The 27,232-nt window shown below is 40.3% G+C and overlaps 1 protein-coding gene across 8 annotated transcripts in view; it reads right to left on the reverse strand.

The window, feature by feature from the left end:
- Positions 1–26,211, reverse strand: part of DICER1 (dicer 1, ribonuclease III) — a 75,029-nt gene extending 48,818 nt beyond the window's left edge. For 2 of the 8 annotated variants that reach the window (XR_014293949.1, XM_082619714.1), the window contains exon 1: positions 23,223–24,017. Coding sequence is in view for 1 of the 8 variants with exons in the window: in XM_082619714.1 (XP_082475840.1) it covers positions 23,223–23,258 (36 nt within the window). In the remaining 7 variants the exon portion in view is untranslated. Of the gene's footprint in view, positions 1–3,398; positions 3,500–4,796; positions 4,861–22,653 lie in introns of all 8 variants that reach the window. The other 6 variants (XM_082619719.1, XM_082619716.1, XM_082619715.1 and 3 more) reach the window with 6 other exon arrangements.
- Between the last annotated feature and the right edge of the window lie 1,021 nt (positions 26,212–27,232).

Below are 27,232 nucleotides of genomic sequence, written 5' to 3' on the forward strand. Positions count from 1 at the left end.
ATTTCAAACATTCTTTGTAAATTCTATGATGCTACTATTGATAAAATAATGAGAAAACTGTATGGAAGGCATTTCGCCCTGTGCCTGCACACAGGAAGGATTCAAATGCCTGCCAACATTTGGTCATTTTGTCAAGGACCATAAACACAGAAGGTCATTCTTCTCAATTGACAACCTATCACAACTGCACAGCTGCTCAACCATTTACATATGTATCTTTAAAATTATTCATATCCTAGATAAATTAAAACAAGGCAACACCATTCTGTGAAATAAAAGTTACTTCATGGTATCTAAGGACTCTTCTATATCGCATATATTCTTCCCCAAAGATAAAAATGATTATGTAAAATGAGAAAATAATAATTCAGCCTTTTTAAAATTCCTAACCTGCAGAGAGAGGGTTAGGGTTTCAAATCTCTACGTGAAAGTCCATCATCAGCAGAATTTACCTGCCTTGGAGAAGGGAATTTTCTCCCTTGTACTGCTTTGCAGTGTTCATTGTTATTACTCTATGACACTGGAAAGAAAGAATCCCCACTCTTTGTTCCTTGACAACAAAAACTCTGAATCTCTTGACATGTTAAATTCATAGTCATTGTACAACACAGTGACTTAAATTGTTGCAGCTAATCCAACAAGAAGTCTCAAGAGTAGAGTCTCTTTTATGCATAGGTGTAATACCAAATTCTGATTTCAGAGCTCAATTCAGTTGACAAGAATTCAACATCCTGGTAATACAAGTAGGATCTCAAGTAAATGGTAAAGGGGCAAATGGCTGCAGGGAGAAGGACCTCAGCAAGGCAGGCGTGCCCGTGGACCAGACAGCACAACCATTCTCATTATCCCTCTCAGAGGAAGATGGCAAGCGCAGCATTCCAGAGTACATTATGAAAAACGATCAGGTCATTGTTTTGCCTGGGTGAGGCAGAACTATGTCTTTCATGAGAACTAATGTGCTCACTCTCTACTGAATCAAAGTCCCAACAGCCTTTCCTTTTACCCCTTTTACACTCAGCATTCACTTCTCTCAATTCTACAGGTCCACCGGATAAACACCCTCAGGTTGATCATTCAAGCTTCTTCACAAGGCTGCAGAGAACCTGAAGCGGAAGGCTATTTTACCTAAATTCCTAAGATCCAGCAGGTCACGCTGAAGGCCCAAGAGATTTGCAGGCACTTCCCACCTGCCTACCATTCTTGGGATATCTCTACGGTCCTCCTCATCCGCGGGTTCCACACCCGCAGGTCGAATCTACCCTTGGTTGGATGAATCCAGAGATACGGAGGGCCAACTGTACTATGCAAGGGACGTGAGCATCCATGGATTCTGGCATCTGCAGGGGACCTGGCACCAACTCCCGTGGGTACTGAAGGACAACTGTACTTCTCCTTCATTACTCCAGGCTGCTTACTGGGAGGATGATTTATCACTATTAAGCCTGACACCTCACTTTTCACCCAATCCAAATGTTAACCCAAGACCAAACAAAGACATGGTGCAAGGGATCAGGAAAGAAGCGTAAATCCTGGTGGCGGATGGAAATTTTAAAAGGAGAAAAGAGGGCAGCAGTGTAAATCCCCAAACACACTTCTTCCACCTCCAGAAACCATGTACAGCAGGAACCCTCCTCCTTATCACGGTCATCATTTCTTTTCACGTAGACAACATTAATAATAATGACAGTGCCAGAAAATAGTCTAAAAAATAAATGAATGTTCTATTTTTAGAACAGTCTAAAAAATAGCCTAAAAAAGTCTATTTATAAATATTTAAATGTTTAAAAATTTATTATAGACTATATAAAGTAGTTTAAAAATAAAGTCTGTTTTTAGAATAGTCTAAAAAATAGAAGAATGTTCCTTTTTTGTTGTTGTTGTTCCATTTTCTTAAGGGGGAACTATATTCTTCAAAATTATCAGTATCAGTACAGAGAAAAACTATGAAAATGTTCCCGATTAAAGAAGACTCTAGAGACATGATAACTAAATGCAGTAACTGACCTCAGACTGGATCCTTTCCTGAGAGCAATGCCACAAAGACCATTACAGAGTCCACTGATAAGGCTGTAGATACAGCAGTGTTACATTCACTGAGTTGATGACCGCACCGTGACTATGCAGGGGAGCATCCTTATTCTTGACAAATATACAGTGAAATATTTAGGAGTAAAAGGGTCAAGACGTACGCAACTTATTCTCAAATGGTTCAGAAGAAACTACACGTAGATAATATACAGAGAGAGAATGGGTGCAACTGATAAAGCAAATGGGGCAAAAGAGGTAAAGCACATATTCTTTGTCCTAATCTTATTTTCTGTCAGTTTGAAATTACTTCCAAATAAAGAGTTTTAAAAAGTAAATAAATAAATATGACCCATTAGACTAGGATCTCCTTGACTATAAGAGCTGTATGTCTCACACATATTTCTACCGCCTACCGAACCAAATCACACCCCAGACGTGGCAAACAAAAAATACAGGTTTGTAAAATGCAAATATTGTCCATGTGCGTGACATAAAAACCTTCAAACAGTTTCTATTTGCCTTTTATAACTTATATCACATTGCATATATTCAGAGAGACAAATACATAACACGACTTATTCTTTTACTGGCACACTGGCAAACATGCTCCACGAGAACAAGATGTGTGTCTCATTCTTTGCAGCTCTTAAATTACCTGGTATAATGTACCATATGTACATTTAAATAAATATCTGATGAACTGAATCAGAGATTCATGAATGTCCACACAATACCATACAGAACAGAATCATAGTTCAAAAGTTATTTCTACAGTATTTGGTTTGGAAATCCATACCCACTCCACTCCTACTCACCCTGAAGGGTGGATACAAGAGAGAGAATTTGCAGGGAAATGGAGGACGACAATTGAACCCTCCCCGTTACATTTCCAGAAGGTCACAATATTTAAATTAATTTTCATTCATTTAGTACACAGTGACAGGCCAGAGTGATACACTATCTATTTGAAGAAAGCAAATCCAACATTAAAAAACTCAACAAGTAATCCAATAATGTGAAAACTGAAAAACCTATAATTTTGCCAATTTTTACTTTCTTTGGCATGTTTAAATAGATTTTTTTTCCCTTAACTTGGTCTTAATGAAAAGCTCTGAATCCCTGCTGGTAAGTGAAAGTTCTATAGTTTCACAGATTAACTGACTACGGTCAACTGCTTCAGCAGAGCCAACAGAGTAATCCACATGACTATTTTCCAATCTCAGATTTCAAATTTCTGGTCAATTAACACTCATGAAAGCTGTGAGGTTGTTTCATAGCTTTCGTATGATTCATTTAGAAATAACTTAGTAATAAAACACATGAATAAAAACTCTCTTCCTCTTTCCACATACGATAAAGCCCAGATTTACCGTCTTAATGTTTGAGATCTCTGTGTTGCTGTTGTCTGAACTGCATTTTGACATTGTGATAGCAGTTTATTGGAAAATCACAGCATACCCAAGCTTCTGCTCTAAAAATAAATGCAAAAATAGCCAAGTTTAAGACTCCTGTACTTAAACTAAATATAAATGCATCTACAAGAAAGCCTTATGGATATGAAAAGCTGAATAAAAGGCCATTACTTTGTATTAAAATTTAAACAAAAGACATCTGGGTTATTTTAGGATACTAAGTCTTATTCTAAAACAAAGAACAAGAGAATGAGCTATAACAAAAGCATGCCTAATTCCCAGAGACTGGGGTGGGACGTGGGCTGTCCTGAGAAAAGTTAGAGGAAAGATTTAAAAACGAATACAAGGAAATCAAACAAAGTACATAAATTCTAAAGATAGTGATTAGGGAAATGGAAAAAATAAATAAATAAAAGGATAGAGATGTGTTATTTCCTGAATTCATATATACGAAAGAAGTAAAGAAGATCACCAGAAGAGGTACTTGGCTGAGTAATCCAAATCACCTGGCAGTAAGTTTTCACTACAAGTATGGAATCTATCAGCAATTTCAATTTCTCAAAGGAAATTAAAAAGACAAACTCAAAGAACAATTTAATCTAATGATAAACTCTTTTATAAAATTCATTTATGAATAAAAATTTAAGAACACAGTTCAACAATGTCAATACTGTGGAAAAATTTAAATTTAGGGGTGGTCCTAAATAATCCTAAGAGATTATAAATCAAAATCAAAATTGTAAGTCAAAAAATAAGGAAGCGTAGGGCTTCCCCGGTGGCGCAGTGGTTGAGAATCTGCCTGCTAATGCAGGGGACACGGGTTCGAGCCCTGGTCTGGGAAGATCCCACATGCCGCGGAGCAACCAGGCCTGTGAGCCACAAGTACCGAGCCTGCGCGTCTGGAGCCTGTGCTCCGCAACAAGAGAGGCCGCGATAGTGAGAGGCCCGCGCACCGTGATGAAGAGTGGCCCCCGCCTGCCGCAACTACAGAAAGCCCTCGCACAGAAATGAAGACCCAACACAGCCAAAAATAAATAAATTAATTAATTAATTTAAAAGAAAATAAGGAAGCGTAAAGTACTGACATGAAAAGCTTGATTTAATCAACAAATGTTGCTTTTTTTAGATTTGATACCGGATATCATTTATGCTCCTTAACCACAATGCCTCTACTACCACAAGCTCAGGAAAAACAAACTGGCAGTGGTTTCTTTTCACTTATTTGTGTCTAGTCTAGTCTATAGTGCGTGTGTGGAGGTTAAACGTTCTCATTTCATACAGAAATTGGTTTTGCTAATAAGTTAACAAAGCAGAATGGGGAAACCCTTAACGCTACTTTAGTATGTACATATTTACCTCAAAATGCTGATTCTAAGTTCTTTCAGTTTCCAAGTCTGTATTAATTCATAACCTAGGTAACCTAAAAGCAATCAGAGAGAATATTTTAGAACATACAACTCATTTTTTAAAAACAACTTCAAGAAATTTCCTACTTGACAAACTTTTCTGATATTTATCTTATCAGAATAAGATCTCTGATAAAAACAATTTTTGTATTTATCTATTGGGAATCAAGAAAACAGTATATGTATGAAAGGGCTGCCTTTTAAAAATCAGTATTTATTATGTTCTATTACAATTGGGAATTTTTAAGAGTTGTTAGTACAATCCAATTAGATACAAGGAGAATTCCTGGAAGTAAATTACATTTTCCCCCCAGTAAAATCTGGCTTTAAAAATACTAAAAGAGGGCTTCCCTGGTGGCACAGTGGTTGAGAGTCCGCCTGCCGATGCAGGGGACACGGGTTCGTGCCCCGGTCCGGGAAGATCCCACATGCCGCGGAGCGACTGGGCCCGTGAGCCGTGGCCGCTGAGCCTGCGCGTCCGGAGCCTGTGCTCCGCAACGGGAGAGGCCACAACAGTGAGAGGCCCGCGTAACACACACACACACACACACACACACAAAAAATACTAAAAGACTACAGTAAGTCAGTATCATGCTTTACATGAACTTATAACCCCTTACTCTCCTAATGAGTAAGTTCGTGTTTTCAAAAACTACCTCATGCTTTGACTTCTAATTCCGTTCTGTACTGCCACCTAGTATGATGCAAATGCAATACACCAACTTGGCCTGATGTGTCACGCTCGACATCTTTCCATTTCATATTCACCTCTTTTCTAGAAACACCGTAGCCAAAATAATAAGCTGATAATGCTTTAAAATTTAATGCAACTCCACTGTTACAAAATTATTGTTGAGTTATCCAACTTACTTCCCTAGACAATTCTGTATAGAGATAAATTAGAAAGTTAACATGCCAAGTACAATGACAACTTATGTTCGTACTACGGAGCCAATAGGTCAAGCTTTCTAATTTTAATTGATGACTACGATTTAAATTACATACATGAAAACTCATGTTTGATAGGTCCCTTTAAGATAACTCGGAAAAAGACATGCCACATACCAGATGCTCAGTCAAGTTCTAGTATAAGCCAACAAACTTAACCTAATTAGCATCTAGATCCCATATATGGCTGTACTCTTTCAGACAAAGGCTTGTAACAACAGACAGCTAACCCTCCTAGGAAGTCTGAAGTCTAAAGGCATCTAGAGCTTCCTGGTGCATATTTTCAAAATTGGTAACAGAAAACTTCCAACTCATTCATTTTATTATGTGTCACAGATTCTGATACTACTAACTTTACAAATATTACTGTCCAGATTTCACTCCTACTCTCATGAGGCCCAAAATGCGCAACTACCATGAAGTTCCATAGTGAACAAAAGAACACACTCACACGTCAATATTGTGACATTAAAACAGTGTCAAAAATACTCCTGGAAGCTAACAGATAAAACTAAAAAACGTCTGAAGAGCTTCTAGTCTCTAATACAGAAACAAATACGCTATGGAGATCCAAGACGTTAATTTTAACTCCAACCAAAGCCTAAATGCTAAGAGCATCCTTGGCTATGGATATAAATTTATAACAGGTTTATAATGCAGGTTGCTGACGTAAGGGCAAATTAAAAATAAGCGGTTCAATTCTCCCACTTGAAAATAAAGGAAAGGGACTCCTTCCCCTTCTTTTTTTTTCCAGAACTTCTTTTTCAGTCCTTTTGTGCTGTACTTGAATCTTTGTAAAAGCCAAAAAAGCCTTTAGCCAGTCTCACTTCTCAGGAATGTTTCCTTAAGATATGTCATCACCAAGAAAGATAATGCCCAATCTCCCAGTTTCCTAGGACGGCCTAATTTGGCAACTGACTCCAAATTGCAAAACCTACCACCAGTCATAAAGATACGAGAAAATTGGCAATTTTATCTTGAAAACATGGGTATAAAGTGTTGTAACCACTTAGCTATACAAAAGAATAAGATTTCTGTCTTTGCAATCTCTTTAGTGGATAGCCTGAGATACACATCACATTCTAGTTTAATGCTTACTCAATAAAAATTCTTCCTTCCCTTCTACTTTTTTGGAGAGATTTTCTGGGTTGGGAGGAGATTTTGTTTTTAATTATATTTCCCCAACATTAGCTTTAAAAAAAAGTCCAATTCTCAAAAAGTATTCGCGCCAAATAACAAAATCCACTTCTTGAAACTTAAAACAGTAAAGAAATCCTAAAATATACGGCTCAACTGCACTGGAGAGAGCGGTTTTAAAAATGAAGATAGAACTTCAGTGCGCAACACCTCCTCTTGTTCCTAAAAAGGAATCTGCACATGAGAAGGATCCAAGGTATTTACAAATAACTCCCAACAACCTCCCTTTTCTAAATTAAAGTTAGAGGAGAAAGAGAGGCGGCTGTTTTAAGTTAATTCCTAAGTCAGGCCGATGCTCTCACCTCTGAATACTTTGGAATATAGTTAGTCATTCCCTCCTCACCGAGGCCCTCTGATGTGGGAGGGACACTGGGTAAGGCCACTGGGGATGTAGAAAGCAGTCTTTTCTTTCTCTTTCTTTCTTTTTAAGTAGCTTTCATTTAAAATAATCTGAATGCTAGCAGAGTCCAGTGTCAGGAAGACCAAGGTTTATCAGACTCTACTACTTCTCTCTAAGGTTGTTTCCTTGCCTATCAAATAGAGCACCTATTATGAGGATTAAGTAATTAAACGCATATTAACCTTGGTAGAGCAAAAGTGCTTGCACAGAAAATGTTCAGTAAACGATAGTTTTAAAGAAACCACACTACCATCTCTATCTACAACCACTGTTGTCATACAATTCTTAAGACTTTAAGGAACTCCTTAAAGAACCTAAAATGTTGTATCAGTCCTAAGATTCAATATAAAAAAATTATTCTCATACAAAGTTAAAGTACTAGACAAGATTTTACACAGTATTTTTAATCAGATGAACCTGAAAAACCACAAACTCCAAACTACCTAGTCATTATGAATTTACAGTACAATGAAAATCAAACAAATTTAAATCACAAAACATGGTATATAATGTAAAATAAAATTAAACACCTTTGTGTCCACTAGTCCTCTTTAAAAGCAAAAAACAAAAAATACTACGTGCTACTTCTGTTTGGCTCCCCAGACATCACTGCAAACATGACTGAACTATTTCTTAGGCAATGAAATGGTACACAGCTGGGCAAGTAACCGTCGTCGTCATCATCATCATCATCATCATCAGACAAGTTTTGAAAATATAAAGTGTAAGAAAAGAGAAAACAAAAAGAGGGGAAATATCCAAAATACCCATTGTACATAAAATAAATATTTCAAGGATTTATCAACTATTATTTGGTGAATATAGATTATGAAAAGACTAAGGTCAAACCAAAGAGTGACAGACCAAAGAGAAAAGGGATAATAATTCCAAGAATTTAAACACTGGAATTTTTCGTCTTAGGTAGTTAAATACACAGCACAAGAGAAATATTTCCATCTTCACTTTTGTCATATCTGTCATTATTAATTAGAAATCCTTGCATATAAATCTAGCTTACAACATTAACACAAACTACATTCAGACATGCACCCTTCAGCATTACCATTTATAATAGCAAAAAATGTCCCTCCCACCTCCCCAAAAAACTCTAAATGTCTAACAATGAGTGAGGGAATGGTTTGGTAAACCATGGATGGCTCACTTTATATGAACTACAGTTCAACTGAGCTATTAAAATGATGACAGTTTATAATAAACAAAAATGCTTATGTTATGGGATTCAATGAAAAAACTTTTATTTACAGGGAGATCTGATTGTGTCCTCAAGTTAAAAACTAAAGAAAAGAAGAAAGGGAGGAAGGGAGGAATGGAGGGAAAGAAAATTCCACCCAAAATTGAGGCTGGGATTACTACCATAAGTAATTTCTTTCTCCTTAAAACTTTTCTTCTGCATTTTAAAATCCCCTACAATTTGAACACTTTATTACTTTCAGAATTAAACACACTCTTAAACTGAGGATGAAGACAATAAAGATATATGACTCTGTCTTAAGTATTGGAGGAAAAAACTCCCTTCTTAAGCCACTGAATGTGGTAAAATTTACCCCAGTTTCTATAACTTAAACCACAAATTCACCAGCCTTCTTTCCCTGCACTACTCTATGAACCAAACAAATTTCTGCATTTCTCTAAAATCTGTAACATAAACATATTATATTTACATTTCAATGTAATTATGCCTAAAATGAGATTTGTCCAAAATTGAAGTTGAATACAGGTCAAATACCATTTTAACAAATTCCATCCACCAAAGTCTCCATATAGAAAGTAACTCTAGGCTGCCAGCCAATGGCCCACTTACTTGGAATACTTCTTAAAAAGACAACATTCCAACACATCAAAATGGCACAGATACCCGCCCCTGCCCTTCAAGTTACCTATAATGACCCTTACTTTGCAATTTTGTTTTCAGAAAGGTAAATATTTAATACATCACTAGCTTTCAAGGTGAGTTTTAAGGTTAATGTTTGATTCCAAGTTTCTGTACTTTACTCAAAAATATTGTTCAACAAGAATGTTACTCAATTCTACCTTTTACAACACATAAGAACATCCATGAGGGAAAAGGGCCCACAATTCTCTATGTCCAGCTGCTCTAAGATGCTACAATGTGAACATTTCACTACTAAAGAGAGGTCAGTTCTGAGACAAAATGAGCCTAAGAAACGTATGATTATGGATGGACGCTTAGTCAGTGTTGAGTCAGGAAGCAAACATATCAAAGTTCCAGGTGAGCGGCAGAGCCTACACCACAGCCATATGCAACCACTCACGCTCTCTGCCTTCCCTGGAACTCCACGAGTGTATCACAGCCTCCACACGTGAGAGGTACAAAAAGTGAGATTTGAAGTGGTTTTCCCCACTTAAAAATCTCTCATTGCACCTCCTGCCCCTTAAATTAGTTGCTCATTCATTCAACACGTATTTATTAAGCAAGACATCCCTCATGCAAACTGGTATTCTGGAGAATGTGAGAACTTGAGTTCAGTTTTGAAGAATGTGTGGTAATAGCGCTAGTTAGGGAGAAGATAATAAAGGACATCATGGGGACGAGGAGACAGCATGTGAAGCAGCATTTAAACAGAAACCAGCCAAGTCGCGTTGAGGGAATTACAAGCTGTGTGCTGCAGCGCCGTGTCCCACAGGAGAACAGCAAGACCATGAAAGTGGTAAGATAAGCAGGGGCGAGACCATAAAGGGCCTTATACACAGCTCTGAAGGGATTAGAATCTTGTCCTGTGGGCCTTTTTAGTCTCAGCATACACCAAGGGTTGTCACCTACTTAATCTCAGCCTGAGAATGACTCTCTATCAAGGCCCATAGACAAGAACATCTGAATACAACAAAGTAAGAGACTCCTGAACTTTACTCTTCCCTTTACAGGGGACATTCCTTTTCCTGGTTACAATCACTGCCTCTACGAATACAGGTTTGGCTGGAGCTGTCCCTGTTGGTGCACTGAAATCCCTTGTCCCAGGAACCACCCACCCACCTGGTCCAACCATGGAAGAACCAAGATGGTTGGTCACCCCGTCTCTAGCTCCAATTCACTATCCCTGACTGCCTACAGTAATTTCCACTTGGAGATCAAAGGAACTTCTCCAAAAATTCCAAAAATTCAATTAATCTAGAAAGAAAGATGAAGATCTGCTACTGCTAAATACAATTTAAAAAACACCCCCTCACACAACCGTTCTTTCAGGAATTCCAGAGATGCTTCAAGAAAGAAAAGCAGCATCAAAACAAATGCAGTCTCCTAAGGTAACAACCCTTACTTCACTCAATTATGTTACAATTAAACCCAATATACGTATATTATAGAAAGAATCCAGATAAGAGAGGAAAGGAAGTAGGTTCCAAAGTCAGAGTGGTGAACGAGCCCGTTAGCTCTAAGACTGTGGGCAAATGACCTCATTTCTACAATGGCACCTACACAGATGGCAGCCCCTTGGCTCCTCTTTCTCCCCTACATAATCCACAACACACACATTTAACTCTAGCGTAAATCAACTATGCAAATCACTAAAAAAAAATAGGTAAGATGTTTGTTGTGGAAAAAGGAATTGCACATACTGGGGAGAAGAGGTGAGAGACTGCGGGAACCACGCTCAAAAAGACTCTCAGAGCCTCTCCTTGAGGGTCAACTAAGAGTATGCTACATGGTTCACAAATTTTGGGACTACTGAGAATGGGAAGAAGAGCAAGAACCAAAACTATAACTGGTCCCACCTTTCAGAATTTTTACAGTCCTCTTTAAAAAAACAGGCAAGTACCCACATTGGACCAAAGGACAAAACTGGTGGCTACCGTATCCTGCAAGGATACCGTATCCTAGTGCTTCTAATCCTACATTGTTTGAACATGAGCAAAGCCACGAGGATACCCCATATGTATCTGCTTACACATGGTTGCAAAGATAAAGTCTGGCACCTCTAAGGGACCTACTCAGTAAGTAAACTGTCTGAATGGCAAACAGACAATGTGACTGAGACACAGTATCCAACAGTAAGAGCAGAAGAAGTAGCTGTCATTTGCCAAACTCAACCTCTTGCCAAGGACTACCAACAAGCATCAGTCCCAGAAAAAAAACAAAGGGATTAAAATCAAAAGTAGAGTACTCATGGAGTGTAAAGCTCCAGGTGACTCAGGGTACGAGAAATGTGATAAATCAAACCAGGACAGCAAGACAGCTCAAAACCTTCAATGAATTCCCTTTGCACTTAGGATAAAATCTAAAATCCTTACTATGTGTGACCCTGCCTCTCTCTCCCTCTCCCTGACTGGGGCTGGGTAACTCCCCCGTCTCCCACGAGTCACAGGGCCTCAGGCCCTCCACCAAGCTCTTTCCTACCTCAGAGCCTTTGCACACACCATCCCCTGGCCGTCTGCTCCTCAATCTTTAAGTCTCAGCTCCAGTGTTACATTTTCACAAAGTTAACAATATCAGTTAAAAGACAGTAATGTAATATATATAATCCATATGTCCAGAACCAATCCGAGTACCAAGCACAAGCAGGATCTATCTGAATACATGAAAAAAGGCTGACAATTCTCACCACCAATAGGCAACTCTTAGGTACAGGCCATTTGAATATTGACTGCCCCCTACCTCCCGCAAAGTTTTTAAAATACTACTGTTTCATACCTTACCTACTTATTTTTATTTACTATCACTTAGAAACAATCCTTCCAAGAACAACAAAGAATATGTTAAATTATAATTCATTAGTCAAATTTATCCAGAGTGGACTTTGGCCAAAGATTAAAAATTTAACTTCCAATCTAATTACAGATGTCACATACCGACAGCTTTTGAATATCATTTTCATGAAACTAACTCTGTTAGTTTTCAGGGAACTAAATTTGCCCATATAAATCATACTTGTGCCTAAATTCTAAGGACACAAAAAACCTAAATTCAGGGCTTCCCTGGTGGCACAGTGGTTGAGAGTCCGCCTGCCGATGCAGGAGACACGGGTTTGTGCCCCAGTCCGGGAAGATCCCACATGCCGCAGAGCGGCTGGGCCCGTGAGCCACGGCCGCTGGGCCTGCGCGTCCAGAGCCTGTGCTCCGCAACAGGAGAGGCCACAGCAGTGAGAGGCCCGCGTACCGCAAAAAAAAAAAAAAAACTGATTATGAAATACTCCAAGCCCAGATGTCTTCACTAGTAAATTCTTCAAAACATTTAAAGAATAACCCCGATTTCAAAGACAAACTCTTCAGGAGGACAGAAATAAGAAGGAATACTTCCCAACTCTTTACACGAGACCAGAATACACTTGACACCAAAACCTGAGTACATTACAGGAAAGTAAAATTATAGACCTGTCTCTCAAACAAAAAATGTAAAAACACTAAATAAAATATTAACAAATTGAATTCAGAAATATATACAAAGGATAATGCATCGTGAACAGCCGTGGTTTATCACAGGAATGCAAGGATGGCCTAATATTCAAAAATCAATCAGTTTATTAAAACAGCATGGGTACTGGCACAAGAACAGACAATGCAACAGAACAGAATGTAAAAACAGACCCACACCCATAAGGTTACTTAATTAATGGCAAAAACAATACTGTAGCACAGTAGGGAAAAAAGATGGCCTTTTCAAATAAAAGCTAGGCTAATTATGTATCTAGGTGGAAAAAGTGTATCTTGACTCCTGCCTCACGTCATACACAAAATCAATGCCAGCTGGATATCTAAATGTATAAAGTAAAACAATAAAGTTATTAGAAAAAAATAGAAGAATACTTTTCTGTTCTTGGGGGGAGCAAAAATTTATTATAAGGAAAGAAATTAACAAGCTGGACTACATTACAATTAAGCACTTCCGTTTACAAAGTGAACTGATTAAGAGAGTGAAAAGCCAAGCCAGAACAGGAGATGTATATAATCAACTGCTACAAAGCAATAAGAAAAAGGCAGACAAGCAAATAGAGAGCAGGCAAAGGTCTTTAAAGCACAGGATGCCAAAATGGTCAATAAACTTCATCAGCAATTAGAGTAATACAAATTAAACCACCAAGAGCTACTACCACACACCCATCAGAAGAGCTGAAATGAAGAGAGACGGCATTCAATGATGGGGAGAACGTGGAGCTTACAGAACTTTCGCACACTACTGGCAACACTGTGCCCTGGAAGTGTCTGCTATGGCGGAATATACACGTGCCCCCCAGGAACTCCATTCCTAAGTGTATGCCCAACTGAAATATGTACAAATATTCTCCAAAAGACATGCACGAGAATGTTCAGAACTGCACTATTCGTAACAGCCAAAGCTGAAAACAAGCCAAATCTCCATCAACAATGTAACAGGTAAGTAAATGCTGACATATCACATAACTAAGTGCTACAACTCAATGATGCAACACAGAATGAATCTCACACACTTAAAATATTAAGGGAAAAAAAACCACACAAAACCTTACCATATAATTCCACTATATAAAATTAAAAATAAGGAAAAATAATTAAGTCAGAATGGTGTTTACTCTTTTTGGTGGGGGCTGGAGGGGGGAGAGGGAAGTGCCTGGGAGGGGGCATTGAGAAGACCTTATAAAACATAGGTCATACGTGTTTCCTGATCTGGGCACTGGTTACTGGTATGTTCACTGTGTGCCCCTGCGATATATGTACTTTCCTGTATATCAATTGAAACTGATTTCACTTAAAGTTTATTTTAAAAGAGAAGTAAACAGGGGCTTCCCTGGTGGCGCAGTGGTTGAGAGTCCACCTGCCGATGCAGGGGACACGGGTTCGTGCCCCAGTCCGGGAGGATCCCACATGCCGCGGAGCGGCTGGGCCCGTGAGCCATAGCCTCTGAGCCTGCGCGTCAAGAGCCTGTGCTCCGCAACAGGAGAGGCCACAGCGGTGAGAGGCCTGCGTACCGCAAAAAATATATATATATATAAAATAATAAATAAATAAAAAATAAAATAAAAGAGAAGTAAACAATCCTTAATACAATGTGTAAAAATTCTTCATATACCATGGCAAGTGTGAAATATCAAAAGCTCCCAGAGTAAAGAAGGAAAGGGAGAAAATTCACCTTTATTGAGCACTTATATTCTATTATCTGGTTTAATCCACAAAGCAACACTAAGACAAGTTATCACCTCCATTTTAAAGGGATTTGAAATAACTTGCCCAAGGCCATGTGGCTAATGAATGGGAGAGGTAGAATTCTGCTTAAAATTTTGTCCGATTCCTATTTTTATTTCCACAATATACAAAACACTATGGTCTCAAAGGAAGTGTCTATTTACACTGATCTGCCGGTCAAAATATGTATCTGGATATGTTCCTTTTGATCTCCTCAGCAGGGTGGAAAAGAATGTACCCATTTTAAGATTAACAGATGCCCACTGAATATTTTACTTTTAACTGAATCTGCATAAACACATATAAGTAAATACTGCTTTAATTATAAAGCCTTAGCAACTGAAATCAGCCCTGACTATGGATATTTCTCTTGGCCTTTCTAGTCTAGGTGCTCAATAAATACACAATAACAGACTATATATCTCACCATTTTTTTCGGCACCTTTATTACATTTAGCTGAAGACTAAACGTGATTTACTGCTTGACACAGAAACTACATAATGACTTCTTTCTCTAGTGAAATGAATTAAGTGCTACCTTAAGACAGGTTATTATAAAGGGGGCAGACATAGTGAAATAAACTAGATAAATTAATATTATAGAAACTACAATGTACCATGTAACTTTTTCTTCACTCAGTATAGACAATACAGGTAAGCATTTTGCCAGAGCATTTGCTGCTGAGGCAAGACACAGATTTCATACATGTATAAGTGTATGTTTTGCAATGTGTACATGTATGTGTGGGTGCATGTGTGCATGTGCACATGTATAAGTGTGTGCATGCTAAAGAGGCCTTAGGAAAATTATTTATTTCCCTACTCCTGGCCAAAATATGGACCCAATTCATACGTAAAAAAACTTCCCAGAATTCTCCTAATGTTTAGCAACAGAAAAGCTAGAGATGTACAAAGACTGATTTTAAATAATAACAATAAATATTCTCCTTCAGAATTCTGTCATATGTCAACACAAACTTTTTTTTTTACAAATTATCCCCAAAAGAAAGCACCCTTTGACAATGCTTCATTTCACATATTTTATTGAAGAAGGGTTGGAAACTAAAGTCCATGTATTATGTAAGCAATAAAGAATTACTCTTTTTAAGCACTAATAGCATTTGGAAATTATAGCTTGCCTTAACTCCAGTAGAATTTACACACTACATTTAAATGCCTAATTTAGGTTGTTCTATTATTTGTTCGTATGTTTTTAATCAACAAAATTCTGCATTTTCCTCTCAACACCAAAATTATGTTTGGTCTAAGATAAATAAATTACTTGAGTTTATTATATGTAACAGGTACATATAAAGATTTTAAAATTAGGTTTTTTTTCTTTTTAATGTTTAGCTATACAATATACAAGACCCTTGGAAAAGGTAGGTAATCCCGGTAGTGTTATATACAAAATATAACAAGCTTTTTTTTTTTAAGATTTTTTTTTTTAATGTGGACCACTTTTAAAGTCTTTATTGAATTTGTTACAATATTGCTTCTGTTTTATGTTTTGGCCTTTTGGACGCGGGGCATGTGGGATCTCAGCTCCCCGACCAGGGATGGAACCCGCACCCCCTGCACTGGAATGCATAATCTTAACCACTGAAACGCCAGGGAAGTCCTGTACAAAATATAATACGCTTTTAAAATTAAAATACGAAGGTGCCTATCAAACACTTTTTTCCTCTTTAATAGTACCAGAGGCCTCTCAGTGGGTTACTTGCTCTTCATCATATTGATCAGATCAAGAGTTTAAACAGCTCCTATCAGACTCTCATTCATTCACAATCATTCACTAAGCTGTACTAGATGCAGAGATAAAAGATGAAAAGACTCAACTGTCTCTGAAAGATTTGGCCGTCCTTTCAAGGCACAATCCGACTTGACCTACTTTCCAAGCCTTACTTCCCATGGTTTTCACCTTACCTTTCCTGCTCAGAACAGCTCACAATTCCATCACCTACCTTCTTATCGTCACTACATACAAACCTCAATGCTCAGTAAATGCAGCCTCTCTTTTCCAAGTCTCACATGTAGTTTAGATTCAGCTTGAAATGGAGAAGTCCCTGAATTATACAGATGTTTCAAAGATTACCGACTACAAGATACCCTGGAGCCTTACAAATGTTCTCATTTTAAAAGTGAGAAAACCAAAACTAAGTCTAGAAAGGCCAGGGTGACCTGCCCTTAACATATCTAGTTATTTAGAAGCAAAGCCAAACTAGAACACAGGTTTCCTAACCACTCGTTCTTTTACATTGTTCATTCATTCCACTAATCATGTCTGCCTCAATTATCTGAAATGTTTGTATCCTTGGTTAACCTATTACTTGTCTTTGTGTTTACATAGCCTACATCAGCGAGTACGGATGAGTTCAGCAGGGGTCCCTGCACCTCCTATAACTGTATATAAAACTCTAAATATGCACATGCAGATTTTTCTGGGGATAAGATTCATATCTTTTGTCAATTCAGAAGTCTCCAAAGAATAAGAATCACTGGACTATATCAAGTACATATGATATATATATAAAAAGTTTATGCTGCTTCAAAATATAGATTCAAGGGCTTCCCTGGTGGCGCAGTGGTTGACAGTCCGCCTGCCGATGCAGGGGACACAGGTTCGTGCCCCGGTCTGGGAAGATCCCACATGCCGCAGAGCGGCTGGGCCCGTGAGCCATGGCCGCTGAGCCTGCGCATCCGGAGCCTGTGCTCCACAACGGGAGAGGCCACAACAGTGAGAGGCCCGCGTACCGAAAAAAAAAAAATAGATATATATATATAGATATATATATAGATATATAGATTCAAGGATGATGCATTTATTCATACATAATAGAAAAATGATAGTTATATAGGGAAATTTAGCAATACTTAAGGCACTATTATGCTTGGTCACTATTATAGAGACCCAACTAAGGTAGCTGAACCATTTGACCCAATACAGACAATCCTCATATAGAATACTTGTCTGTGAAATATTGCACTCAAACCCTCTTTTCTTTTTTATCTTGCATTATAAAGCTAAGCGTAACATCTCAATATTCATAATTCTGGGGGAAATCACAATATCATCAAATCATATTAAGAATAGAGCAAAATTTCCTCTAATGTACATATGTGAAGCAAACTAACATCAGCTAATTTTTTTTTTTTTTTTTTTTTTTCCGGTACGCGGGCTTCTCACTGTTGTGGCCTCTCCCCTTGCGGAGCACAGGTTCCGGACGCGCAGGCTCAGCGGCCATGGCTCACGGGCGCAGCCGCTCCGCGGCATGTGGGATCCTCCCAGACTGGGGCACGAACCCGTGTCCCCTGCATCGGCAGGCGGACTCTCAACCACTTGCGCCACCAGGGAAGCCCCATCAGCTAACTTTTATGAAATGGTGGTTATGTGATAGAACTGGGTTAAGAGTTTAAGAAACTCATTTTTCCCTCACAACCTCAAGAAGTAGATACTATTATTATGAGCGGATTTCAGATGAGGGAGCTGACTCAGAAAGGCTGCCAGACACCCTGTGCTCCTCAGCGATAAACTGGAGGAATCAGAATTTGAACCCTGGTCTCTCTGACACCAAAGACTTGCTCTGAAACATCCTTATAATGGTTTGATAAAATACGAATATTTAATTCTGCAAAATGGAAAAAGCTTAAAATACCACTAATCAGAGCTACCCACGAGTCATGGCAGTGTAGCAGGATGGGCGAGAGGAGAGGCCACACGGAGCTCTGGGCTCAGCATGTTAAATTCGCCCTCAAAAAAAAAATCTCAAAATATCTCAAAGTCTACGGCCTTTCTCTTTCCCTTCAAACAGGGTTACGGATCTAACTCCTTAATCAAAGAACCTTTCTACATCATGTCAAAGATCAGTTCTTAAACTGAGATCCTTCTCTCATTATCTGAGTTCTTTAAGCACATTATTGTTAAAATTCTGAACCGGTTTGCTGACATATTCTAATCAAAAAAGAATTTCCACATGTGTTTTCTAAATTCTTACTTTATTGCACACATTGAGCTGTCACCTGAAAAAGAACCACAGCAGCTCTCAGGGTTAGCCAGCTTCAGCAATGAGAAAGCCTACAATACCAGGAAAACCCCCAATTTCATAGCAATTTTCTTCTATGAAGTTCTTCTCTCCATCCACAATGTCTCTATGTACGTAGTAAGTCCTCACTAATGAAGAATGAGGCAGCATGATTTGTCCAAAATCAGAATAGTAATGATCTTTCTAAAAGCCTTAATATACAAGCAGTATTATTTTCCACAAAACTGTTAGCTTCTAAGTCCTTTAAAAACTAATATAAAAATAATGTATTCACTCAACAAATATGAGCACCCTCTTTATGCCAGCACTGTTCTATTCTACCCTTACTATCCTTACCATTCCATAAACCTTAACACAACACATTTAGTGTCACTATGAGCTTCAAAAATCAGAACAGTAAGGCCAAAATTCAAGTCTTTCGTGTCTTATTTCTAGTAAGTCTTATTGACAGCCTCAGACAATGTTTTCTTGTGGCATCTTCTTAGCCACCTACTTAAAATGTATAGCAAATTTGCATATTACAGGAGAACCAACAATTCACTGACAATTCTAGGAAAACAGGAAAGCCATTTTGTACTCAAAATTTATTTTAACAAAGGCCTTCTTACATGACTGAAAATTTCAGTTTCATCAGCTGGACCTCAAAAATAAGGCTATACCACTATATAAGCAATCCTACTTTTTAGACCAACACACAATTCCTAAAGACTGGCAGAGAGAATCTGGAAAATCCTGACTGCCTATACTATCCAGAAAAGAGTACATTGGGAATGGATGATTCCTCAGCATCTGTCAAAAGCCTGACTGAGACAACTGATACATGATGGACATCGTGTGAAAGAGAAATTAACTACACTAATGCATCAAATCACCACAACATGTATACATACATTACTAAAGCTTTTCCATTATGCCGGAGGCCTTTATGCAGTTGCTCTAAAATGGCATGTGGAAAGTATTTCTCCATCATTTATAAAATGTAAAACGTTTTCTCCATATATCGTTAATGTCACTTTACATAAGAATTCAAATGCTTATTCATCATACAAGAGAAAAGTCTGCTTTTCCTGATTAACTGCTATACTTCCTTTCATTAATCAATACCAACTATAATTAGTCCTGTTTCCTCTTTTGCTTTGACTAATAAAATATTTAAAAAAAAAAAAAAAACTTTAGTGACATGCAGACGCTAATCATCCTTGCGCTGAGCTTCTCATCTAATTCTCTCCACTCTCTACCCCTCAACCTTCACCACTATTTTCACTGTCCTCTCAAACATCTGTCTATCATAAGACCATCTCAAATCCTTTCTCCAAGGAGACAAATAATAAAACATATACATCCATCGGGCTTTGAGAATGAGCTGAGCTCTGAATGTCCAAAATGCAGAGCACAAGGATAAATCACTGGGCTCCAACTTACTATTTACACAAGTTAAACAGGGACCTGACCAGTACCTTCCTCTGGCATCCAACAGAGCAGAACATGGCTCCATGATGGATCAACTGAATGAATTCAGTTACTTGCCCAACACTGGTAGGAACCGAGATCATAAAAGCAAGTAAATCCTGGGCCTCAAGAAGATTAAAGTCTTCTATTAACAAAAAGTTCCTATCTGTAGGGAAGTATAACCACCTGGAAAAACCCTGAGAAAACTCATACTGCAATAAGTTCTGAGTCTAGTGTTCTGATGATCTAGAAACAATCCGACCACTTCTGGGTAGACCCAAAAGCAGCGGAAACTGGGGCTCAAGCAAGTATTTGTATACCTACGTTCATAGCAACATCACTCACAAGGCCAAAAAAGTACAAGCAACCCAAGTGTCCATCAAGGGATTAATGGACATACAGAATGAAACAGTATTCAGCCTTAAAAAGGAAGGATAGTCTGACACATGCTACAACATGAATGGATCTGGAAGATGCTATGCTAAGTGAAACAGGCCAGTCACAAAAGGACAAATGTTGTATGATTCTGCTTCAATTAGGTTCCAAGAGTAGCAGATTCATAGAGACAGAAAACAGAATGGTGGCTGCCTGGGCCTGGGAGGAGGGTGGAATGGGGAGTTAGTGTTTAATGGGTACAGAGTTTCAGTTGAGAAAGACGAAAAAGTTCTGGAGGTGGACGGACGGTGGTGATGGTAGGCAAACAAGGTGAACGTAATTAGTGCCACAAAACTGTACACGTAAAAATGGTTAAAGTGGTACATTTTGTTATATTTTACCACAAAAAAGGTCAAAAATCTTAATTATTCAGATAACCAAAGGTCACCTGAACATTTAAGACAGAGTTCCATTCATTAAACGAGTATTAACTAAAAACTTACCTGCAAGTTACACAGGTTTTTCCCCTAAAATCCACTTGGAACAGCAATGCAACGTAAGGAAGACAGCCCACACGCAAAGATTTTTAAATCAAACCACGATTCAATCCTGGCTCTGCCACTTCTAGATTCATAACTCTCTGAGTCTTAGCTTCCTTGCATGTAAAATAAGACAATACCAAGTCTGTCTCAGGGTCACAGTGAGGATTAAATAAGAACACATAGAAAAGCACCTGAAACATCTTGGCACACAGTAAGGAGGAACTTCTTATGAATAAATGTTTTCCCTTCTCTCCTTTGCCACAAGTAATGACCACAGGATGTTAGGGTCACAAGGGAGAGAATGTTGATGAAATACCTATTTTCTCAAACGAAACAAGCATCTCACACATCAGACACTGGCAGGGAATAAATCTCTCAATGCCATAAAAGTCATCCTTCTTTGAAGGCAGCACTACACTGAAAGTACTACCCACTATCTATTACCACAAAATCACTATCAAATAAGAATCATGAGCCACATCAAAATAAAACGTCTTCTAAATCAAGACAATAAAATTCAGCAATGACAAAACCACCTCACTTTACAACACATACACAGCACCACAGATATAATACGGTAGACAGAACTTAACCTTTAATCATGAGATGACAGCATAAAAAGTAAAACAAGCCCTTATTGAAATAACTACAGGAATAGAAGGTCTTTTCTCCCCAAATTAAATGTGCACATCTTTTCTTAAAACAGCATTTTGATGCCTTGAGTAAGTCCATTAACCAACACTGCCATTTAAATGTTCATAAAGATCATATTAAAAGCAATCTTTGTAGTGTTTCTAATCTTTAAAGTTCTATAAACTATGTCCTAAAATAAAATTTTGAAATAATTATATATGTAAGTATATACAGCATATATTACATATAATATACATATGCCACAGATAGCTACTAGCTAGCTTTAAAGACAGCACTTTGCAAAATAAACTGATTACGGCAACCTAGTTCCCAAAGATATTAATACTAAAATTACTATTCACTAGCAGCCTCATTCAGCATCTTGGACCATCATCCACCCTCTAATAAATTATTGGAGCTCTGGGTTAAGATGGGTATTTTTATTTCAAAAATTTAATGTTTAGGACACTATATTTGCAATGGAGTTAACCTTTTATTGAAGCACATTTTTAAAAAGTATTTTCCGAGTGACTCCTAATTTGTACCCTTTTCCATTCACTGAGTGTGCTGCATTTGAAAAAGAAGCAACACGAAGACAATTGAAAATCAGAATTGTGAAGATTCAGAAAAGTCAAAGACCAAAGCACGTCAAGAAGCAAAGACTTCAAAGTAATATTCTTTAATCAGATGAATATTTTTTAAACCGTGATAGTCACAATAGACTTATCATCTGGGTTAAGTAACGTGTCCCCGTAAGCATGACTTTCTTCACAAAAGCACTGACTAAACACTCTACAGCAAGGAGCCCCACTCATCTCTGTCTTGGCAAATCTTCAGGCCATTAAAGATACATTAAGTGCTCTGTTAGTTCTGTACTGCGGGCAAAGCCATGGGGCAGCTCAGCTTTTCTGGAAAATCTACAAAAAATCTGCCGTGCCAACTTAAAACATACACTGATTTCCCCAAAGACCGAAAACCCTCAAGAAAGCCTCCTTTGCAGAGTCCAGGCGTGCTGGCACAAAAACACCGGAGAGGAGGGGCTTAAAGATGGCCTCGGCCACCCGTCCCTGGGGACCCAGATCTGGTCACCTGCCAATAAACACGAACAATCCTCGCCGGGCGCGCCCCGAAGTCTCGCGCTTTCCTGCCAGCGCGGACGGCCCGGCTTCCTTTTCTCCCGCCCCCTCGAAGGTGTCCACCCAGGAGGCCCAGCGCGGCCACCGCCACCAAGCAGGCTCCCGAGGATGCTCCCGAGACGCGGCAGCTGACTCCGTACCACCGTCGTGTGCGTAACCGGACCTGTCAAACCCCCGCTCTCCGCGGGCCGGGAGCGAGCTGCGAGGACCCGCTCCACTCCGGGAGCTGAGGCGCCCGCGTCCCCGTCCGGTGCCAGGGCGACCGCACAAAGTCCCTGGGAAGCACCGAATCAGGATGGGCGCTGGGGTCGGGGAGGCGCAAAGCCCGGCGGCGTGGACGCCCGGCCCGCAGGCCGCGCCGCCCGGGACCAGGCGAGGCCGCGCCATCTACCCGCGCGAGTCTCGTCACCGCAGGCCCCGGGCCGGGCGCCCACGCGGGCCTCAGAGCCCAGGCAGGCGCGGGGCCAGGCGGGGCCGCTCCCCTCCCCGGACACAAAGCGGCTCCGCGGGATCCCGCCTCACCTGCAGCACGGGGCGCCGCGGGCCTTCGAGAACCATCGGACCCCGCTCCGGCGCGCGCGTCACAGCCCAGGCCTCCCGGTGCCGCCCGGCGCCGCCACCGCCGCCGCCATTTCCTCCCGCTCGCCGTCGCCTCGTCCCCGCTGTCAGGTTACTCCATTCACCTGGGCCTGAAGCAGCCTGCGCCGCGCTGCGCCGCGCCTCCGCCGCGACCCCTCCCGCCGGCGCTTGCGGAGACTGCGCAGCGCCCTGCTCGCCCGCAGCCCGCGCACGGCCTGCGGCAACGGCGCACAACGGCTTGGAGAATCCCACCGGCGCCCGCACCGCCCCCTCCGCGCCCCCACGCTCCACTCGCCCCGCGCCGGTATGAGAGCGAGCCTGTGATTGGACAGAGCGCGGCGGTGAAAGGTTAATCCCGGCGCCCCAGCCACTCAGGAGCCGGGAGACAGTGGACGCGAGCGGCGGAGGCCCAGGCGGTGTTTGCGGCCCAGAGCACGGGACGGTACCCGGACGTTCCACTGCCCGCCGCTCGGCACCTTCGCCACTATCCCGGGCCCGCGCGCCGGGGTTGCGGACGCTCGCTTGAGTCGGCAGAATCTGCTGGCTCTCGGAATTTGTCCGCCTGCATTGTTGCCCCTTCTGGCACCCACGGCCCCCTAAACGAGGCCCTTCCCCATGGTCGTAATTGTTGTGCGCAGGGCTCGGATTTCCTTTCGCCGCCCCCGCACCTTTTTCAAAGGACCGTCCCCCTCGCCTGCTTTTCCCCTGCGTTAGTGGTCCAGGGCCCTCCGCATCTGAGGAGACAACTCATCCCACCCACCCCAGCCCCACCCCGGAACAGGGATAACCAGAAAATGAGATGGGGGCAGCGGCCCCATTTTTGTAAATTGTTCATTTGCAGAGGTCCGAACCGTGTATTGCATCTTGCAGATGTGAATTAAAATACAGAGATCCAGTAAGTGACTGGCTAAAAGAAAATTCTATTAATTTATCCCCAAATGTAGGCCTGTCTTCCGGATGACTCACCTGATAGATTCAGACAAGGAATGGTAACAGCAACCATGCTTCTGCTAAGAGTTAGCCCTTAGCACATACTACGTGCTAGACGTGTCTAGGGCGGCGCTGGTCCATACAGCAGCCACCAGTTCCATGTGGCTATTGAGCACTTCAAATATGGCTAGTCCTAATCGAGATATGTTAGCTGGAAATCAGATGTATGTGTTCTTTACCACAAAAGAATGTAAACCATCTCACTAATATTTATTATATTGATTATGTTTTGAAGTGATAGTATTTTTGACATATCGGGTTACATATTGGTGTTTTTTTTTTCAATGTAAATACTGGAAAGTGTTTAATGTCTTTCGTGGCTCGTAAATATTGCTGTTGGACAGGCTGTTCTAAGCTTTGATTGGTATGTGGACACTGGGAGTAGATGCTGTGATTGCCCCCCATTTTAACAGATGAAGACAATTCATAACCTCCAGCAAGTAAGCTGCTAATAAGTGAACAACTGAGATTTGAACCCAGGCGGTCTGGCTTCAGGGCTGGTATATTCAATCACTACAACGCTCACATTTTGGTCATATGTTTACTGTGAATTGGCAAGACGTTTTGCATAACCAGAATGTTCATGGGCAAAATTAGGAAGTAGTCAGAATGCACTTGGCGGACCTCCATAAAAATAACTTTTCTTATGTATATACAGCACTTATATTGCACTGTAGGCAGAAGACCTCCCCAGTAATATAAATAAAGCCTTTTTGGAGATAATCCTTTATGAGAAGGATGGCATCTTAGGGAATAGGCACTGGGGTTCACTACAGTGGAAATTTGTGGACAGGTAAAATTTCCATCCCCTCCTACAGTCCTCTCAATCTGTCAAGACTAGCTGAGCTTCTCCATCAGCAGGTTTGTCTGATTTTCAACCATTTTTTTGAATTTTTAAAAAGAGAAGTACATATGTATGGTTCATTAATTAGCATAAAAAGGTATACAGTAAAAAGAATTCTCCCCACACCTGTCCCCATCCTCCAAACAGGTAACCACTGTTTCTTGCTCATTCTCCTAGAGAATTTTTTTATGAAGTACAAGCCAAGATGTTCCTCATTTACAAAAGTGGTGGTATGCCATACACATTTACTATACCTTGCTTTTTTTTTTAAACTTAGTATGTCAAGAATATATGTCTAGGGCTTCCCTGGTGGCGCAGTGGTTGAGAATCCGCCTGCCGATGCAGGGGACATGGGTTCGTACCCCGGTCCGGGAAGATCCCACATGCCGCGAAGCAGCTGGGCCCGTGAGCCATGGCCGCTGAGCCTGCGTGTCCGGAGCCTGTGCTCTGCAACAGGAGAGGCCACAACAGTGAGAAGCCCGCGTACCACAAAAAAAAAAAAAAAAAAAAAAAAAAAGAATATATGTCTATAGCAATTTATACAGAACTCCTCACTATTTTTTTCAGTCCCCTTAACATTTAATGGCAGGGATATGCCCATAGTTTATTTAACCAATTCTCTATTGAAGGACATTTTGACTTCCAGTCTTTTGCAATTAAACATTGATCCTCTTGGACCTGATTCAGTATATGGTGTGAGGTATGAATCCAATTTTTCTTTTTCCAGATGGCTAAATAGTTTGCTGTTTATTGGCCATTTGTTGAAGAGTTCACTTCTAGATTCTGTGTTTTCTTCCAGTGGTCTATCTATTCATGCTCCAGTTGCTGGTTTGTTTTAAATCTGTAGACGTAAAACCTTGTAAGGGATGGTGTTTCACACTTTGTTTGGATCTCAAGAAATCTTAGAGCTAATATTTCAGCGCATGTTAAGCAACAGTACAGTTATCATGTGGTATGCGTTTTCTGTGGGCTAATTTTTTATTTTCCCTTTTCCCTGATTATTTCCACAATTTGTTTTATTTTTTGTAGAACAAGCCAGGATATAAATATACCTTTGTTTAAGACTCTATTTGCAGGGCTTCCCTGGTGGCGCAGTGGTTGAGAGTCCGCCTGCTGATGCAGGGGACACGGGTTCGTGCCCCGGCCCGGGAAGATCCCACATGCCACGGAGCGGCAGGTCCCGTGAGCCATGGCCACTGAGCCTGCACGTCCGGAGCCTGTGCTCCACAACGGGAGAGGCCACAACAGTGAGAGGCCCGCATACCGCAAAAAAAAAAAAAAAAAAAAAAAGACTCTATTTGCATGTAACAGAAACCAACCTGAAGTAGCTTAACCAAAAGGGAAAAATGTATCATAAGGATGTAGGAGCTTCTCACAAAAGCTGCGAGCAGGCATACAGCTGCACCTTAGCAAAAGGCTAGAACCAGAAGTTGGAAAGCTTCCAGGAACCCAGAAGGTGCTCTCTGTGTCCTTCTGTGATTATTTTCTGTCTGCCTGTCTCATCTGTGCATCCCTCTCTAGTGACTGGTTCTCTCTACTCTTCTATCTACATAGGAGAATATAGGCACCCCCATATTCAGCTAGGAAGTCAGCTCAGTGTGGGCATCAGAGCCCACACTGAGAGTCGGTCCTGCAAAGTCAGGTGACTTATCATGTACAGGGAGACTTCACAAAGAAAAACTGTGTTAAGAATAAGGCGAGCCGGATTTCTCACTGTTGGAGAAGGGGGTTAAAATGCAGAAAGGGGAACAGCAAGAAGGCTTGAGTGATTGGATCAGAATTAGAAGTATTGATGTGAATTCAAAGTTTTCAAGATATATAGATATAAAAAATATATATACATGTGAAAGCATCATATATAAATAAGCCTGGAACACCTTATTGTGCTAGAAAGTATGAAAATGCTCAAGGAATGATGGAGAATTTCAAAAGGACAAAGCAGTCAGCTTGAAGGGGCTCCCAATGGCCAAATATGGGACAATTTTAGCATCAAAATTAATTATGATAGTAAGAGATTCTATCCCATGGAATAAAATAGAAGCTGTGAGTCCACACTGATGTTTTTTAAATGAATAACCAAATAGGGGGAAAAGATAACTCTTGCTTAAAGTAGATCACA

Source organism: Mesoplodon mirus, assembly GCF_964341445.2.
Source record: "Mesoplodon mirus genome assembly, chromosome: 4".
NCBI lineage: Eukaryota > Metazoa > Chordata > Mammalia > Artiodactyla > Ziphiidae > Mesoplodon > Mesoplodon mirus.